Source organism: Pholcus phalangioides, unplaced genomic scaffold (assembly GCF_987345545.1).
Source record: "Pholcus phalangioides strain wild (caught in Gottingen) unplaced genomic scaffold, Ppha-v1.0 ptg000007l_1, whole genome shotgun sequence".
Taxonomy (NCBI): domain Eukaryota; kingdom Metazoa; phylum Arthropoda; class Arachnida; order Araneae; family Pholcidae; genus Pholcus; species Pholcus phalangioides.
This window is the reverse complement of record NW_028301600.1, coordinates 42,044,950-42,065,413: the sequence shown is the minus strand read 5'-3', so window position 1 is coordinate 42,065,413 and position 20,464 is coordinate 42,044,950. Positions and strand designations below refer to the sequence as shown.

The window sequence follows — 20,464 nt, the reverse complement described above, 5'->3', positions numbered from 1 at the left end:
AAATGGAACACTGTTTGCTTTTCGTTTTATTAAAGAATAGTCATGAAATTATTAGGACAGTTCTTTACAGTATTTTTAAAGTGTGTAACCAAATACTGTGTATGAAATGGTGATTGATTTTTGATTACATTAGTTAAAGTATTGAAAACATGACTTCTTATTTTTTGTAAAAACCTGACGTGATAGATAAAAATGGAAGTCATTTCTGCAATCAGCATCAAAAATTAATTCAGGAACACTGACTTTTAAGAAATCATCTGACGAAAAGTTTAAAAATGCAGACTAGTGTAATCATCCCACGTTAAAAGCCTATCGAATCACGCCCTTATCTTCACAAAAAATTCACCTATACTACTATGTAAATTTCTATTTTATGATAAACATTTAAATGCAAATTTTATTTTCCAGTTTTTCATTCATTGGCCCATATAATGAATGCGTGGAACTTTTCGAGATTTCATAATGCTAAATTAGGTGGAATAAACTTTGCAAAAACCAAAGGAGAAGTAAGCACTCCTTGTGATATTATCAGTAATACAATATATTTTAAGATATCCAGTATTTTTTAACTTTCATTATGTAACTTCATGTGTTCTTAAAAATTTCATATAGGTTATCAATGAAGCACTTGGACCAGGCCCGTAACTAGGCTGGGGCAACCGAGGTACTGCCCAGGCCGAATGCGGGGGCCTCACAAAAAATATACACTTATTTTGAAACCCTTTCAAGGGGCCCCAAAAAAGGTCTGCTCCAAGAAGGCACACTACGGCCTTGACTTTAACAATTTGAGGTTTGAAATGACACAATGTAGTGTACCATATACAGACAGGCTTGTCATAAAATAAATTTTCCGATATACGAGCCTTTTGTGGCAGCAAAAAACAACAAATGCGAATGAAATTCGAGACAGGTGTTTCAGAGTATGCGCTCGAGAAGGAAAAGAGAAACAAAAACTCAGCTCTCGTGGTTACGGTTACAACAACAAAAATTTGGAAACATTCAAATAGTGACACTTACTTTTATGCATTACAAACTGACCGGCACAGTGAAAAACCATGAATGGCATTGAAACGGTACCTGTAGCACCATAAACGTCGGCGCAGGACGCAGACAAAGAAAGAAGCTCTCACCAAGGGGTTGGTACGTTAACCACTCGGTGGGAGACTTCCTGCGGCAGAAATGGGATATGCATTGGCAGTTTCCGCATGTTTCTTTATCTGCGTCCTGCTCCGGCGTTTATCATGCTACAGGTACCGTTCCAACGCCATCTATGTTTTCTTACTGCACCAAATGCATAAAAGTGAATGTCGCCATTTCAGTTTTTCGAAATTTTATTGCTGTTACCGTAACCATGAGAGCTAGGTTTTTGTTTCATTATTCATTCTTTGAGCGCATACTCTGAAACACCTATGTCTCGAATTTCATTTGCGTTTGTTGGTTTTTGCGGCTGCTAGGGTTTCGTATATCGTCAAGGTTATTTTACGACCACTCTGTATATCAGCATTCACAATCTTTCTGTAACCAAGGACCACAGTAAAATATGTGAAACGATTCGATAGACTACTAACTTACACTATGAGCCTGTAATCTTTTATTCGGACCTTTATATCTGAGAAAATTTTATAATTACTGTGTATTATACACCCTTATGAATTATTAACTGTTGTTTACTAAAATTTGTGGTGTATAGTGAAATTACGTGCACTTAATTAAAATTAAACTTTCAAATTGGTAGAATTTTTAATAAATTTTCAACAAAAGTTTTTTATCGAATTGTTGAAAAAGAAACGTTGGTTTTCCTTTTTTTTTTTTGCGGCTTCTGTGCAGCAAAACCCTTTGCATTTGCTCACAACCAGTTCAAACTATCAGGTACTTTTGCATCTCTTATATAAGATAAAGTGGAAAACATTTTCAGTGCATTCAGACACTTAAAATTTAATTTGCGAATGTAATTTTTTTATAACAAATGTGGTATTTATGTAAGATATGTACCATGCAGGTTACTGTTATATATATATAATATATAATGTGTGCATAAATGTGTTGATAATATTTTATTAAGTGATCAAGCAAACCGTTAATATCTGTAAAATATGTTTTTTCCCCATGATTAGGATCCTCTACTGATGATGGTTGTTACGGGTAAGAAGATGTTTTTTATAACTAATTAAGAAGGGAGAAGCTTTGTAGATTGACAGTAAACAAGGAAAATATAATATTACTTTCATTTTAGTTCCTGGATTTACTGGAGTGTTGATGATGCTGATACTCTGCATTTTATCTTCATCTTCTAGTAAATATTTGAGGTGAGTAAAATGTTTTAATACTGCTTAAAGTTGATAATATTTTATGTTATATTGTTCTCAAAACATATATATTTTTATCCTGTAGGTCTTCTAACTACGATCTCTTCTGGTTCAGTCACCATCTATTTGTGATATTTCTTTTATTACTTCTGTGTCATCCACTGAGGTTGGTAACAAGAATTCTGTCTTTTCCTTATAAATGCGTATTTAAATCCAGCCTGTACTGTATAATACTATGTATATAATAACAAGGAAACTGATCAGTATATATTACATCCCTGCTTATAAAGTGACACGACATCAAATTGTTTACTAGTGTTACTCAACTACTGATATGACACTGTTATTTTCTAATATATGCATTTCGAGTATCATCATAAATGATGCTATCTAGAGTGATAGGTGGATTACTAATATCATTGCACAATCAGAATTGCATTGACATTGGCAAATAAATTTGTTAAGGTGAGTGCATATAAGTTGAGGCAATAAGTTTGTTAAGTGGTAAAAATAATTAATTGGTTTAATGAAGAGAAGAAAGGTTATAAATTTTTCCATATTCATCAGACTTTCCACCTTTACTTTGGAATTATACATAATCACCATTAAAAGTGACAAAAAGATGTCGTGAAATTTAATTTCATTTTCTTTATCGAGACGATTAGTGATTATGTGTAACCACCGGCGTGTATTACTTTCAGATAAACATATATAAATTTTAACATTAAAATGTATAGGAACCAATTGTAAGTGAAGCCATGCGTCGCATAAATGTGAAGGTGGCACAAACAAGGTTCCACTGTATATCATACCTCCAAATTAGCGGACATAATTTTTGGTCCCATGGGTGTTCGTTATCGAGAGGTTCTACTGTATAAATTTCACAGTTGTATAAATATTATTTCTGTTTTAAAAAAAGTGATTTTTGGACTTGACCTAATTGTAACTAAATATTTTACATGTAAGACTTAAATCAAAAGACTACATTTTGTGTTTTATTTGATTTTTTTCCAGTGGAATACTCAAGGAGCAGAGTAATCTTTTGACACATCCTCCAGGCTGTAATGCAAATTACTCATCACATCCTGTACAAAATTGTACTGAGAAACCCGTGTTTGTTCCCCAGACAACACATGTATGTATAGGTAATTAATTTACTTGCATAAAATAGTTCCTGAAAATCAAAATTAAAAATTAATATTAGAACAAATTTTCATGATCATATTCTAGTATGATTTAAGCTTACTATTACGTCACCTATGCTGACTTTTTACGATTTGCAAAGGAAAATTTTAATTGTGTGTTCTCTCAAAATGCCTAAATTACCATGTTGTTGAATCATTGAACCTTTTTATATTGATATAGACATGGAAGTGGGTAGCCGCTGCATTACTGTTATATGCAGTAGACATCAGTTATAAAGTACTGCGTGGAGCAGAGCCAGTTCAAATTCTATCTACTCAGTCATTTAGCTGTGATTTGTTTTCCCTTACCCTTTTAAAACCAGGCTTTACTGCAAGACCAGGTCAGGTAATTCCATTAATTTTGTATTTAAAAAAATAACTGATTTCTTTTTATCCGAATACAAAAACAAAGGTAATAATTAACGGACATAAAGCCCAGAAAGGTGACTGATAACTGAAAAATACTCATAATAAAAATGATTTTCATTCACCCTCAAAAGACATGCAATCTTACTAAATCTGAGATTAAATATAGACGGAAGAGTTCAAAAAGGCAAAAACTCAGAAAATTGCATTTATGAGTTATGCATGCCATGAGAATGGTGGAATGTCTCTACATATTGTGTGAAACAGCTTCCAACTCTTTTTATATGCTCCCTACTATAATTGAATCGAGTTGATTCCCATTAAGTTTTATACAAAGTGAATATTTTCAATGTAGATATCTCAAAACCTAGAATTTTTGGTTATTGCTTTTTTCAAATGAGCCGTCAATATGAAAATTTTTTCTGAGCTCTATTATGCTCAATATCTTCATTTGCAGTTATAAGTTTGGCATGCACATTGATGTGGTGATTGCACTTTATATAAGTCTATATAATATGATTAAATGTGTGTATAAACGCTATGGCTATGATAAAGAAAACGGGGATTTAAAAGAGAAGACGAAAAAGAACTCGTAATAGAGAAAAATATTTTCAACTATTTACATTTGGAACAAATTTGAAAATTCATTCCATGATATTTTGAGCTTTGTTAAATTATTTTGATAATCCAACTACAAATTTACTCAAATTGTACAATGTAATATTTAACTACCATGATAAATCTATTGATATAAAACTTTGCAGTTGTTTTTAATAAAAAACGTAATTCTCAAAAACTAATTTTATTGAAAATGTGATGATATTCATACTAAAAAGAATATGAAAAAAAATTCCCAATTTCTTTGAAGACTATAATTCTCATTTTCGGTCACAATTTTATAATTGTTTTAATAAGAAATGTTAAAATTTCATATTTCAGTTCATTTTTCTGCAATGTCACAAAATATCTACTTTAGAATGGCATCCTTTTACTATTTCAAAGGTTAGTTGGAATTCAAATGATTTATAGATTACTAAAGCAACTTCTGAAAGAAAATGAAATGAAAAATGTGTATTTTATGGTTGATTATACTTTCAGTGTCCGACAAAAGCCGACCCCAGTTTCAGTGTTCACATAAGGGCTAAAGGAGACTGGTCAAGTAAGTGTTCAATTTGAGTGTTTAGCACAGTGGCTCTTAACCAGGGGTCCTTGAAGAGTTTTCAGGGTGTTCGTGAGTTCGAATGAAAAAACAGTTTACTTATTATTTTACTTATATGTGCTGAATATTATTCTGTAAAGGGGTCTATGGCTTTTAGTATTTTATTGGCAAAGGCACTGTGGCGAACTGAACTTTTTGACTTTAACCATAACCGTGAAATATACGTCACATCGTGGATCTATAAATACTACCGAATTCTATTGTACATTCGCATTGCATTATATTCGTTCATCTGTATAACCACCATTCAATAGAACACGTTAATTAATCATGTTACTCAGTTCTGAATATTTAACCTTCTGATAAGATAAAAATGTAATAAATAACAGTTATGTTGGTTATGGAGTCTACTGCTATTTCTGAAGTCCTATCATTCCTTCAGCACCCATGGCTTTCATTTTATTGGCAAATGGGTGACTGGCTTGCGTCTTATTGGTACAAAGGATCCGTAGAACATAAATGTTAGGAACCGCTGGTATTAGCAGCATGAGGTGGAGGTGGTAACTAATTGAACTTATGCAAAGAAAAATATAAGTATAAAATATTTTTTTGATTTCAAAATAAAATGGAAATTCTGCTAAATATATATGCATTGTAATATTTATCATGCACCTTCATATCCTTATGTATCTTCAAAGAGTTGCCTGATGCAGGAAAGAACCTTTTTTCTTAAACTCCTTTGTAAGACTGGAGAAGACTAGACATATTCCATTATATGAAGCAGTTATTGCAGAACACAAAAGAGTTGGATCGAATAAGAAACAAATCCAAGAATCAAGAGCTTGCCCAAGAAAAATCCTTCCGATGAAGTTGAGGAGATTGCCGCAAGTTTACCACGGCATATATTAATAATAATGAAATATCAGTACTCTACGATACGTGCTTGCATGGCTTTATCGTAGAATTACACGCAACATATATGGCATTGAAATATTAAAGGAACAATGCGAAAATAATGATACTTCACTTTCACTTAGAGAATTACAAGTTTATTTTATTTATTCATGGTAATCCCTAATCATGGTACATTACACTAAACTCAATATAGAATATAAACAAACAAGGGCACTCTCACAGTTCACAATGATTTATACAGAAAAGGTCACATAACAATCAATAAAAAAATTTGGTCCACTCACCCAGGGCCGCAACTGGGGGTAGCAGACGGGTCTGGTGCCCAGGGAGCTGAACCAGAAGGAGGCTCCGAATTCACCCTTTAACTGCTTCTTCTACATTACAAGGGATGCCAGCTTGCCCTGGATGACAAAGTATCTTAGTTGCTGCCTACACTCACCCATACCTCTCCTCCATGAGAGGTCTTAACGATGATTTCTTTCACCCACCAGTCATCATTAGGGGCCCTCAACCAGGGGTAGAAGAGAGAGAGAGAGAGAGAGAGAGAGAGAGTTACAGCATACTCAAACGTGACATGTTAGCCGACAAAATCCTAGAATCTCTTTACTGAAAAAGCATCGTGTGTTTTCACACCAAGTCGGTGGAAAAAACCTGCTATTGGTTGAAAGCAATCATCTGATATCTATCAAGGGTTTTGACTCAGAGGCACGTGAATGAAAACGTGACTTCTGTTGTGAGATAAATGTGTTCATATTACGCAATATTGTACGCTTCTCAGTACAAGAAAAATGTGTTGTAGAATTCCTGGCAAGGGGAAAGAGAAACTCGACGTGTTGCTTCTAATGTATTTATGTGTTTAAGAGTGGTTTGTGGTTTCGCTATGGGGGACAGAGTGTGTGAGTGCGATTATGACAAGATGATGGAGAGTGGGATAGAAAGAGGGGAAATTAATACAGTGAGATTATTTCGTCTGCACGACGTGATACAAAATAAAGTAGAAGAGCTTTGATTTTCAGAAGATCGAACTGGGAATGTGTAGATAGACATTCGAAATAGCTATGTGTTTAGTGGCAAGACTCATGGCTGAAGAGAGAAAGGGAAGGCCATTCCTTTAACCGAGTACACCTAAGGCTGAGCACATAGTGAGGTGACCACTAGGTACGGGAGTGCAGAATAGCGACTAGCGACGTTTGTTCAACTTCTCACATACTCGAGAGGAAGCGAAATAGGCACTCGATGAGGTGCGGTATTCGAAGAACGGTGTTTGTTTTCACATCGAGGTAGGAATTTTCGCTATCTGCTGATTATTTGGTTCCCCCCCCCCTTATTTCTCTCCCTCTTCTGCGGAGGCATCATCCTCACACACTTACATTTCAGAACCCCTCTGGCTATTTTCTCTATTGTCTTTCTCTTTAGCCCCGTTCACATGGGCAAATATTACGGAAGCATTGGGAGTTCTAGCACCCGCTTGACGACTTTTTTCCTTCGTAAGGAAAGAAATGGAGTGCAGTCGTTGGTGAAAATTCTTGAAGCGGGTTTTTTTCTATTTCCCATGTGAACGGGGCTTTTTAGTATGCGCAGACGTCTCTTTCTGTACCCTATACATATTTTCTTCCTGTCGCGATTCTTGGAACTCGTATCTCTTCGCTCCACTATAACCGCAACCTAAGAGTAATGTTGAAAAAACGGTAAATTTTGCTGATATAATAAGGGAGCAGGAAGAAATTAAGGCAAGGAAGAAGTAGAGAGGAAAAAGAAGGGGAAAGTACCTAAAGGTTGGAACTTGATTTATATCAAGTCAAGCACAGGGAGCAAAAATACGTTCGAGGATTTGTGAAAGAGTTTCGATCCGACAAAAATGAACATTAAGATTCGAGATAGCTGGCAAACAAAGACCAGGACAGTAATCGTGGAAACTTCTGAAGAGGAAGAAGTAGCGAGGTTATTGGGAGAACTAAAGAAGAACGAACTCCAAGAGAGGTTTACCGCGTCTATGGCTGAACACATAGTGAGGCGACCACGAGGTACGTCAACGCATAATACAGACTAGCGACGAAAACAATTATATTGTTTTGTTCTACACTTCACATACTCGAGCAGCGAGACAAAGAAGAGAAAAACGCCACTCAACGAGGTTCGCGACTTGAACAGTTCGGTTTGTTTTCACCTCGATCTGCCGACTTTCACTATCTGCTGATTGGCCCGTTTCTCCCTTTTTTCTTTCCCTCTCCCGTGGAGGGATCATCATCATCACCACCACTACCGTTCAGAACCCCTCCTGCCATTTTCTCTATCCTCCTTCTCTTTTGCTATGTGCGGGGGTCTCTTCCTCCACTGCTATGCATTTTTTTTTCTAGTCGTAATTCTCGTATCGATTACCTCTTCGCTCTACTCGCAGCCTAAGGCGAAAGGGAAACCCCTAGAATAATATCTATGGCGTACGGGAAGAAATACAAGAGGAAGAACTGGTGTCTATTCTACAAGGAAATCTGGAATAGAGTGAAGAACCAAGGCTTTAATTAACTACGAAGTTCCGAGCGAAAACTTTGACACTTAAGTTATTGTAAATATATAAATATGTGTGTCGTGACTAACTGAGCACTTTATGCTCAGAAAATGTGTAAATAAAATTGTCTTGGAGTGCTGTAGAAAGTGTAACACATTCAGCGAATATTTGAATTCAAATTACTCCCAGTCGGGTGAACGAAAGGGATAAACTCGGGTATGGTACAAATTGCACTACCGGGTAAGGATCATACCGAAATAGTATATAAATAAGGTTTTGAGTTTCGGGCTTCAGTGGAGATGTTGCCATTTAGTGCGAGTTGCACTCATGATCCCAAGAAAATTTTATTTGACCCTTGCCATTTTGGTGCGAGTTGGACTTTGGCAACGTAAAGACTTAAAATCGCGAGTTGCGATCTCAACAAGCCTCTCGTGCTGGGTGGATTGCTCTCGTACATCGACCCAACAATTTGTTCCCGGATGCCTCTAGAGGCGGGCCGGAGTATCATAATGCACACCATGTCCTATATACCAAGTTTCATCAAAATACCTCCATCTGAATGGGCGCTACATAAGTCTGAGTAGTGTCAGTTTCATTTATAACCACCCTTCATTTTACTTTTATCTAATGTATCTTCAAACAATGTTCATTTTCTCTTCATTTTTGTATGATTCTCAGAAACTTTAATCAAATATTTGCTTTCACCCTTGTTTTTTGATTATTGTAAATATATGGAAGCATTTCATGGAATGGTAATTCAATTTTTAGTAACTTAAAACAGAAAAAAAAGTTCTCAGCATTAAAAATTGCTTGATAGTATGGAGATTTGATGGTATATATTTTTTTTCATGATTTTTTTTTTTTACCTTCAGGCAGACTTCAAAACCATACATGTTTTGGTATTGCTGATGATGAAAGTTCTTATATTTCTCGTTCTCTATGTCCTCTGCCGTTTTCAGTGGTGACAAAGACTAAGTAATTACTTTAGTGATAAGCTATTTTGGAAATTCTTATAAATTTCTTCACAAATTTATTGTGATTTAAAGATTTAAATAATGTTTCATAATATTTTTTCTGCTTAATGAATACAAATACAATTTCAAAAGCCACAACAGGCAAATTGGTCAACAAAGGTGGCTGAACTCTTATGAAATTATTTTTCTGAATCACATGCTTGGAAGAAAATTATAAATCAATATTTCACACAAGGTAATTAGAAATCATATAAAATTAAAAATCATGTAAAGTAAATTTTTATTTCATTTGTAAAAGACAAGCAAAATTCATTGATCCTGCTTGAAAAAACAACAGGTAAATGTTACAAATTTAGATAATCAAATAAAATTATTAATGCATGCTGAGAGAAAAACGTATCCCATATTTTAATTTTAAAAATCTCTTTACTCTTTTGGATATTAGAAAACAATAATTATACCGTCAACTGGGATGACTTTGCTCAGTTTTGAAAAAAAAATGTTTTCTGGTGGTGTGAAACTTACTTGATTGATCGTTTGTGGCGCTGCCGTCGTCAAGGCATTTGCTTTACATGTAAATGAGACGACCTGAGGTTTGGAGGCATTTCCTGATAATGGATATCGCTAATACGCCGGTTTTTCAACGAGATTCAATATCAAGGAAAATTTGAAGACCTCAAACTTTCTTTTGTGCAGCCTTTTTGATAACCAGAGGAGTCCTATCAGTTATTATTATGTAGTAGCTGTAATGTGAAGATTGTAAAGCAATTGGAATTTTGATTTTGCACCTTACCGGAAGATTTTTATTTTAGTGGGCAATATATGCCACCCCAGGCTTCCACAGAAAATTTCGGGGTGGGGGGGGGATCACTTTGCTCATTTTCAAATTGTCATTTTGCCTCAAAGTACCAACTTATAAGGTTTAAATGGATGTAATCTTATAACGTCAGTAGAATTGAAACTATTCACCTGCGTGAAACAAAAACACAGAAGTTTATTTTAAATACGAGATTCTCACTCAAGTAAGAATCAATATACAGGGTGGGCAAAAAGTCCGAAGAAACTCTAAATATTCATAAAAACCGGAAAAATAACCGAAATAAAAAACGATTTACAGGGTTAGCATCGCTAGGTCACGGGAATTTTTTTAAGACAGGGAAAAACACTAAAAAATTAGCCGATAGGTGGCGCTGACGTACACAAGTCAAAGAAAAGATACGCAAATAACGTACAGAATGCCTCCAAATCGTTTATTACAGCAGTATGCATTCCAAATGACCACCACCACAGGGGATAACACATTGCAGGTGAGTCACAAATCTAGCTACGGCAGAGTGCAGGAGGTCCACATACACGATTTACAACGGTGAACTGGTTGTGGATTAGGAACGAAGTTCTTATAACCGTCTCATTTGCATATTTCCACCGAAGTCGCTCGTACCAGTGCCACCTATCGGCTGTTTTGAGTTTTCCCCCCTGTCTTAAAAAAATTCCCGTGACCTAGTGATGTTAAACCTGCAAACCGTTTTTTATTTCGTTTATTTTTCCGGTTTTCATTCCTTTTTAAAGTTTCTACGGACTTTTTGCCCACCCTGTGCATAGAAAATAGCTTGACTTTATTCATGATTTGTTCCTGGGTGGCCTCATGAAATGTCTGGGGGAACCATTCAACCTGAAGCTTTTACTGCGTTAACTCTTATGTTTACTTTTCATTCCGGATTTTTTTCAACTCATTCAATATTAGATTTAACGTATTTTCTAAAGATAATATGTACTTGTAGTTTTGTACTATGTTAAGTTGTTTTCTGTGTATGCTAACGTATATTGCAGTGAAACCATCGGTTCCTTCAATTTTTTTTTTTCTTATTTCTCCTTCGTTCTCTTGGCAATTTCAAATTTTAAATTAATTTTTTTCTAGAAAGCTTACATCCTTATAATAGAAAATGAATTTTTAATGCATATCATTTACCTAATTTCCATTTTAACACGCGTATTTTTCTATTTTATCGTAATGTTTCATGGACATAAGTTTTAAAAATAAAATTTCATTGTATTATTTTGCGTTATTTCTGTTGTCATTGCGGTTCTCTTGATTCCCCGTGGTGGTCACATTGCCCCAAATTCACTCACATCTTTGTTATATACACAAATCAGGTGGTGGGCAAAGTCACCCCATTATGTGCTGGGCGACTTTGCCCACCCTGTTTCTATTTTTTCATTGAAAAAAGGGAGGGGGGGGGGGGTTACCCATTATAATAAAAACTACATAAATGGTATCTATGAACCATGAACCAAACATAAAAATTTTATTTTCGGCTCAAAAAACGGGTTGTATGAAAAATTTTAAAACGAGGCAAAGTCACCCCAGTTGACGGTAATAATATATATTATGCTTAATTTCATCAAGTGCAGTATCCATGCGTTTTGTTAAATTCCTATCATGAGAGAGAGAAAAAAAAGAATAATCATCTTTGAACACTTTATATGTGTTGTGCTTAACTTATATTACTATAGTGGGATCTTATTGCAATAGCTATAGAATATCCGAGCTTCAAAGATATTGTATGCATTGGGTACATTTCATTATTCTCGCTAGTTTAGTTATTTAATAGATAAAATTTTTCATTTTTTATACTAGTATTAATAATAATTTTTCTCAGAATAAGTTTAGATGGACCATATGGGAGTTGCATGGAAAATGTATTGAAACATTCTGTAAGCATTTGCATTGCTGGTGGAATTGGCATCACTCCATTTGCTGCCATTTTGAATTTTCTCAGGTTTGTAGTACTTTTTCTCTTTAGACTAGTAGTAAACATCAAAGTGGTATGCATATCAAATTAATCACATTGACAACAGATTTAACTAAAACTTGACTTTAATTTCGAATTTTTAATGTGATTGTTTTGAAAGAGAAAAGGAGAAAAATACATTTCCCATCATTACTTTTTGTAACATAGCAAAGAGAAAAGTGTGGCGAAGTTGATGATCAAAATACATTGTAATGTACACATAACTATCCATAGTATTGATACAGCAAAGCTTGTACTTTTTGTGTTCATTTAACAATGGAGTTATATAATTTGTATATCTTGGCAGAATGCTTATATATATATGCATGCAAAAAGAAAGAATTATTTTAAGAAAAAGGAAAACAAAAATAAATTTTATGAATTTATTATATATATCATTATCAAGTTTACTTGAAGTGTGTATGACTTTCCACGAATTTAAATATTATTAAACACTCGTTATACAGCAGTGGCCTTCAAAATGAGATTAGAGGTTACACGTATATCTTGCTGCATCTCTGCCACAGGCTGCAACTGGATACTTGGTCAGCCTTGGTCAAGCTTGCATTTTTATGCCTCTGGGGTGTTGAACGAGCAGACAAAGGACGAAAAGACGTAAAAGTCATGGCTTTATTGATCCGGCAGCCAGGGCACAGAACCCCCCCCCCCTCCCCCAAGATACTAAGGCTAATTGTGACACCCTAAAGATGTTTCACTTTTTGGCCACACATATTTCACTGTTAGAGAATTAGTACAGTCATACACATGTAAGTATGGCCATGTTATTATACTTATAAAGAAATTTGGCAATTTTACTGGAAATGGGTTTTTGTGTTGATTTTGTTGTCGAAGTATATACAGGGAGCATGGCATTTTACTGGCAAACCGTTGATCCTACAGGCATACTTTCAATAAGAAGAAGTATCCAAATAACGTGTAGTACTCAGGTATGTCGTTCATGTTTCAAGGGGTTTTCTGTGTGTATAGTTATTAAAATAAAAAAATTAACTTTCTATATATTCCCCGTGTGCCCCAAAACCCAGTTAAAAAGTTGTTGCCCTGTCTCTTCTGATGCCAACAAAAAAAAAGTTCCATGTTTCCAAATGCAATATTCACTGAGATATTCGAATTCGAAAAACGGAGGAAATTTGGAAAAAAAAAACAGCGTTAAATGCGGGTAAAACGGTTTTTCTGAATTTAGGGTTGTTTTTTCCCAACTTTCCTCCGTTTTTCGATTTCTAATATCTCAGTTAATAGTGCACTTTGAAGCATGGAATTTTTTTGTTGATATCAGGAGAGACAGGGCAACAACTTTATTATTGGGATTTCGGGCACACGGAGACAGTATAAAAAGTTTATTTGTTATTTTAATAATTTTACAACCCCTTGAAACATGAATGACATATCTGAGTATTACACGTTATTTGGAAACTTTTTCTAATTGGATAATATACCTCTAGGAACAACGGTTCGCCAGTGAAATGCCATATGGCCCCTGTTTTTGCTATGCACCCCGTATTCAGTCAAATCTCGTTAATAAGTCACTCTTGGGAAACCAAGAATATAACTTCGTAAGTGGAGTGACTCCTTAAACGGAGTAAGCCATGTTCGCGCTGATTCCTGTCTCTCTATTGATGCATTCACGCAGAAAAAAAACAAATTTTAGTTATTGAAACGATGTTCAGTCATGAAAATTGATTACTCGAGTTTTCTTAATCAATTAATGTTAAGAAAATTTGTATCGGGACTAAAATGCACAACAGACAGACAAGGCTGTCTCAAGAGCAACATAGGCCCCCCGGGACAAGTGATTTTTCTAAAACCCTACCTGGTGAATTTTCGAAACTTTCAATCGGTTTTCTTTTCTGTGAGGCCCCGTGCAGTGCCCGGGTGGGTCAACGCGTTAAGACGACTCTGAAGACAAAGACTCACCATGCAACTATCAATTCCATACAAACAAAACCCGCAGTATTTTTTTTTCAACGATAAAGAATATATTATTTTCATTTATGATTTTCCGAAAGAATTAAACTGCCATACAAGAAGACAATACTTTGGTTTCCATAAACAAGCGGAAAAATTTACGAATTGAAATGCGTAATTATGTAGCAGAGACATTGATTAATAATTCGATTTTTCATATTACTCCACCGTAACGCTGCTTTGTCTTTAAAGGTGAACGAACTTTTTTTTTTCGAATTTGTAGAACATTTTGACTATAGGATGAACACGTAGAGTTTCAGATGATTTCCAATCGTCCTGCTTTTGTTTAAAACATCAAGAAGTCAACAAAAATATTGAACAGCTCGAACTAAACGTTTTTTTTCTCTCTAAAAGAACAAAAACAAAAAAAAAAACAACTGTCAACTCCTGCCATGGACACCTGCCTGACCAAGAACCACAACTCGCCAAGAAAAACAAAATTCCCGCTGGACCATTCCCAAATAAGAAGTAGCCCAGTGTTTAAAGAATCTGTCAACAAGCCTGCAGTGAAAGATGGGGGGTGGAGGCTTCAGTGGCTTTCTGCTTGAATTGTTAGGTAAATCTTTGACGTGGTAAGAGTGAACGTTGAACTTATCGTGTATATTGTACGAAGAGTTTCCGATTTGAATGGTAATTTTTGAAAGAGTTCTTTCACAAAAGTGACACCTTAAGCGGAGTGGGTTGACGTATTCTCAGGAGTTTAGTAGCATTGTTCTAATGCTAGTGCTGTCTAAATAATGCTCTAAATACCTAGAGGACAATTGGTATTTCCAAAAAATTACTCGGTAAGTGGAGTGATGCGTTGCCCGTGTGACGTCAAACGACTTTATATCCTATTTCGATATGTTATTTATTATAAGTAACATTTCTTTCTGCTTTTCTTTAGAGTAGGTTGTGATGATTCATTTACTCTGAAACGTTTACACTTACTGTGGATCTGTAAAGAGATAGAAACATTCTGTTGCTTTTCAAGTCTTATGAGTGAGGTCTCCAGAAAAGTAAATATTCAATCTCATCTTTGATCAATTTACTTCTATAATGTGATCTACTGAATGCGTACAAGATTCATGATTTAGTATGCTGATTTTTCTTCTATTTTTCAGTCATGGAATAATAATAAACCAGACATGTTTGACTTTCAATTCTATTTAACAAGATATCATGGAATACGGAATATGAAGGTATGTTTAGTCTTTTGATACTTTTGACTCTACAGTTCTTTGATTAACTTGTTTCTTTGAATGATTTTTATTTGCTTGTATACTCATGTCCAGGGCCGGATTAACCATTTAGCAAAATAAGCACGTGCTTAGGGCATCAAGAGAAAAGGGGAACCACAAAAGTAGTACTTTTTTTAATTTTAATTTTTTCCCCCAGCATCAACTATCCGGTTGAAAATTCTAAAACTTTAAGAGCACTTGATTGTAGAGTCGAATATCTTTATCGAAAGATTGAATAGGATTGCAACTAATTGTGTGAGGACAGGGGGGTCTGGTGCGCAGGCTGTGAACCAAGAAGGGTACCGAGTTTACTATTTTTTCGTTAAAAATTGTGGAGAGGAGGCGCCAAAATGGATACAGATTCCCCTAAGTAACAGGGTAAATTTTAGTTTCTAGTTGCGGCCCTGAGGTTGACGCAAAAGCAGAGAAACTAAGTTAATTGCAAACAAGAACTTGTGTCAATGCTCAGTATTTGAATCGAAATTTTGCTGTATTTCAATAAAGTACCGTAAGCCCAGAGCTGTCTCAACAGCATCATAGGCATCCGGGTAAAACAAATTTTTCTGAATCCCCCCCCCCCCCCACTTAGCTATAAATACCTGCCTACCTTATTACCTTACTTAATTTCCATACTTACTCATTCCAAAACTTTAACCAGATTAAATTGTCATGAGGCCTCCCGGAAATCGATGTTCCCAAGCCGTGGGATCATGTGAAAACGTGGGCCTTGAGTGAAATGATTTTTCTGAATCGACCCCCCCCCCCCCTAAAAATAATTTCTTACCAATTTACACGCTTGTTCGTGAAAATTGTAAACAGATCTAATTGTCATGAGGTCCTGGGTCATGCGTTAAGGTTAAAAGTAAATGGGGCACCAAAATCACTTGTGTGCTTAGGGCCTTCATATGCGTTAATCCGGCTCTGCTCATGTCTAATAGGTAAACATAATATATAAAATGCTGAAAATGAAGGGTCGAACAGGATAGCACAGGTATACAGTTGACTTATAGTATAATCTACAAAGTGTTGTTCTGTGGAGCCTCTTCCTCGTGAGAACATGCAAATATTGGAAGAAATTACACCAATATGTGCAAAGAACATGTGCAATAGAAAAATGAATAAAACAGGAATATGCTCTGTATTTCTAATGTGTCAGTGTTCCTGAACATTTCACACCTGGGCAATTATTTTAGGGGCACTTCATTAAAAATACAGCGTGTTTCAAAAAGAATCATCTGATTTAAAAAAAATCATAACTATTCAGCTTTTAATTCGTTTTGATCGAATAATGTATAGGTAGAAAGAGCCAAATCTCGAGTTTCACGCAGGTGCCGACAGGTAGCACTAATGCTCTTTCTTCGGCTGCCATTTCAGTGTTTGTCAAGATGGCGACTGAAAGTGTGAGGAAAAAAAACTTGGTGTTTATATCTCTTTCGTTTTCTGGATTTCTGTGTGGGGGTTAATATATTTTTATCACTTCTAAAAACGCCAAGTAATACGTTTGGTGCACGACTGGTGAATTTGGCAGGATTTTGAAGTGACGTCATCAATTTTTAAAGCGTTAGAACTCATTAATTATGGGTCAAACCAAAAAACTGGAAACACTTTTCCGTATTAGTTTTTCACAAGGAACCACGTGTAGAATTATTGGGTGGTTGATAGTCACCACCCTGTATATTTCTAAAAATTTTCAATAACTTGAGAGATGCCACCAATCGTAGTGTATATTTACTAGAAGAATGGCACCATATTTGATGTAAAACTAGGAATTTGAGGCTGTAGATTAGAATATTCTTACAATGTAATAATTATAATCTCACACACACACACTCTGTCTCTTTGCAACACAATGATTTAGTATTCTTATTTATGTTTTCCTACAAAAAAATAGTCTCTTCAACAATGCGATGCAGGGATATAATTTCAAATTCAAACAAGATTTTTTTTTTTGTATGTGCACATTTTGTGATCTTTAGATTCATCACTGAAAAAAATGTATTTTTTATCACACACAGAAAACTCTTGGAAACTCATTTCCATTTATCAAAACAAGATTGATCCACGGAAGACCAGTATTTCTTTCTTTGTTTAAAAACTGGGCTAAAAATTATAAAAGGTATGTTCATCTAATTACACCCTGTTGTTTATGGAATAATATTAAAATTGTTCTTATTGTTCTTTATCGCTTAATAAATTCATTTTTAATCATGTGTAATTCAAAATACTTATGAAAGATTGTAAATCTTAATGATTTGCACACTAAATATCATTTTTGATTAAAATTTTATACTGCTTCATGTAGATGCAGAGCTGGAATTTTTTGTTGTGGACCAAAGTCTCTTAATGATGAAGTTGAAAAGATTTTAAACAGTGATGCTCTCAAAAATCATAGGTTTTCATTTTACCATGAACTATTTTCTTGATTGCTGTTATACTAACCAGTTTATTGCTTTAATATTTTACCAAAGTTTGGTATAATTGTCATCAGAATGTTTAAGTTGTAATCAAGTCGTGAAAAATTATTTCATATAGATGATTTAAGAGTGTATATAAACGAATGCGAGGTTGTATTTTATATTTTTTAATCATGTTGATGAGTATTCTCTTCCACATGGGCAAGCCTTACTTTATCATTGATAGTTCCACGTATATGTGATATCAAGAAGTCAGCACAGAGCTTATGGATCTTTATTGAGTTTCATCTTGTGAGTGATATATTGTATATAGGTACATAATCAGTTAATTAAGCATTGTGTTAGCCAAAGATCATATAGCATTTGTACATATCCATCAGTTTGTTCATCATGTGTATTTCTTTTTTAATTTAAAATATAGCTATGTAGTTATTTATCAAAATCTTATGGAACTTTTTTTTGAATCACGCTGTTATGCAAATGTTCATCATACTGAGCTTGCATACTACCAAAGTATTACCGCATTATGGGACATTAACCCACTTATGGGTGGGATCACCTCTACCTCTAATATCTTGATATCTATAATGGCTTCGCGAGAAGAGACACAGATTCAATTAGAGTACGTACATTTTCCGGTGAAACTGGGTGCTTGTCAAATATCAGTTGCAACTGCTTAAAATTCACTCAGGGTCGACTGTGTTCAATGATTTGCGTGTACTTAATTTCTCCACAGAGTCCCAAACCAGGGCCATCTTAAGCGCATTGTGGGACCCAGGAAAAGAGATTTTTCTGAGACCTTCATACCCGGGTGGCTCGAGAAAAATTTTCGACCCGTGTAAAACCTATTTTTGGTGCCCCGTACCATGTTTTTTTAGGTCGACAAGTCACCCTTTCGACTCAGATTTGTTACCCCTCCTAGAGCGGCACTCCGTGCGGCTGCACGGCCCAAGAGCCGTCCCTTCCCACACCTGAAAGGTTGTACACAGGGTGTTCTGTTAATGGACCGACAAACTCAGAGGGTTGTTAGTAGACATCAAGAGGAACAAAATTTGCAATGGAACACAAGTGTCACAAACCACGTTGACAGGGTGAAAATCGTGAAAAACGCATGCAGATTTCGACGTCACGCTGGAACAACAAAAAGTATACTAATGAGTACAAAAAGATTTATTTGATTAATTATTACAAGAGTTGTTGGAAGTGGCGGCTGCTGACGTCATTGCACAGTCTACAACGACGTAAAAACGATTCTCGGACGCGCTCGAAGATACCAGGTATGTTTTTGACGTCTGCTGCAGCGACTACAATCCGCGCTATGAGATCCTCCAGTGTGTCCACAGGTGTCGCATAAACGAGTGATTTAAGGTGATCCCATAGGAAACAGCCACACGGATTGAGATCAGGTGAACGTGGAGGCCAAGCGACGGGTCTCGCTCGTCCAATCCACCTACTTGGGTATATAACATCGAGGTGATTATGCCTCTCGCGGAAAAATGGGCAGGGCACCATCATGAATGAACCATATGCCTCGCTGCACTGCGACCGGCCATCTGCTCGGTCGTAAATCAGATACATATCAGTGTATTCTTCGTTCGTATAGTCAGCCATCTCGATACTCATTGAAACAAACAAGTAACTGCTACACGTACTTACTACCGCAATAGCGCTAACTTACGCTGTCCGCAGCGCGTGATCCTACCCCAGCGCATGCGTTTCGCGACGCTGCTTACGTCAGATATGCTGAACGAACCCACGAACGCATTCAGCGATCAACTTACATCCACTTTTTGTCTCCTCTGGACTCGGAGCCTGCATGCGTTTTTTGCGATTTTCACCCTCTCAACGCGGTTTGCGACATCATGTTCTATTGCAATATTTGTTCCTCTTGATGCCTACTAACAATTCTCTGAGTTTGTCGGTCCATTAACAGAACACAACATATGTATATATAAACGGGGGGGGGGGGGGTACAGAGGGGCAACTGCCCCGGGCGGCAAAATTTAGGAGGCGACAGTTTTAGATGGGAACAAAGAACACCGTTATAAAATTATCGAATTTTAAAGTTGTTGGCGCGGCATAAATCCTAGTTACGGCCTTGTTTACATACCTGAAATACATAGTTACCAATTTACATGCTTATCGAAAATTTCAATCAGATCTCGTTTTCATGAGACTCCCTTTGCACTGGTGCCGTGCATGAGTGGTGGGCCCATGCGTTAAGACAGTGGTCTTCTAAAATCTATAGTCAGTGTTATCCTACTCGTTCAGAAAGTTCCGAAACTTATTTTATTACGGAAGAATGAATACAAATAGAACCTGTTTATTTGGTGTTTCCTTCGAAGTAACTACCCTGTGCAATTATGCATTTTTGCAATTGTTCATACAAAGATGTAAATGTGGATTGCAATTTTTTTTTTGTCACATCCTCTTGTGGCTTCGTCGCTGCTTGCTGCACTTCTTCGGGACCTGAGAAAGCGTTGCCCTTAAGCAAATTCTTTATGCGAGGAAAAAGAAAAAATTCGCATGGGGAAAGATCAGGGGAATAAGCTTGTTGAGGAAGTACTGGAATGTGATGTTTTGACAGGTAATATGACACCAGGAAGGACCTGTGTGTCCTTCCTGGTGTCATACCTTCCTGGTGT

At 35.9% G+C, this 20,464-nt stretch overlaps 1 protein-coding gene across 1 annotated transcript in view; it reads left to right on the top strand.

The window, feature by feature from the left end:
* Positions 1-19,780, top strand: part of LOC149085306 (NADPH oxidase 4-like) — a 73,889-nt gene extending 54,109 nt beyond the window's left edge. The window contains exons 5-18 of the mRNA XM_089233249.1: positions 409-506; positions 2,115-2,142; positions 2,234-2,306; positions 2,392-2,472; positions 3,321-3,441; positions 3,672-3,836; positions 4,796-4,858; positions 4,955-5,015; positions 9,309-9,411; positions 12,071-12,190; positions 15,072-15,183; positions 15,289-15,366; positions 17,421-17,521; positions 17,708-19,780. Coding sequence (XP_089089375.1) covers positions 409-506; positions 2,115-2,142; positions 2,234-2,306; positions 2,392-2,472; positions 3,321-3,441; positions 3,672-3,836; positions 4,796-4,858; positions 4,955-5,015; positions 9,309-9,411; positions 12,071-12,190; positions 15,072-15,183; positions 15,289-15,366; positions 17,421-17,521; positions 17,708-17,828 — 1,325 coding nt within the window. The 3' untranslated portion in view covers positions 17,829-19,780. The remainder of the gene's footprint in view (positions 1-408; positions 507-2,114; positions 2,143-2,233; positions 2,307-2,391; positions 2,473-3,320; positions 3,442-3,671; positions 3,837-4,795; positions 4,859-4,954; positions 5,016-9,308; positions 9,412-12,070; positions 12,191-15,071; positions 15,184-15,288; positions 15,367-17,420; positions 17,522-17,707) is intronic.
* Positions 19,781-20,464: the final 684 nt, after the last annotated feature.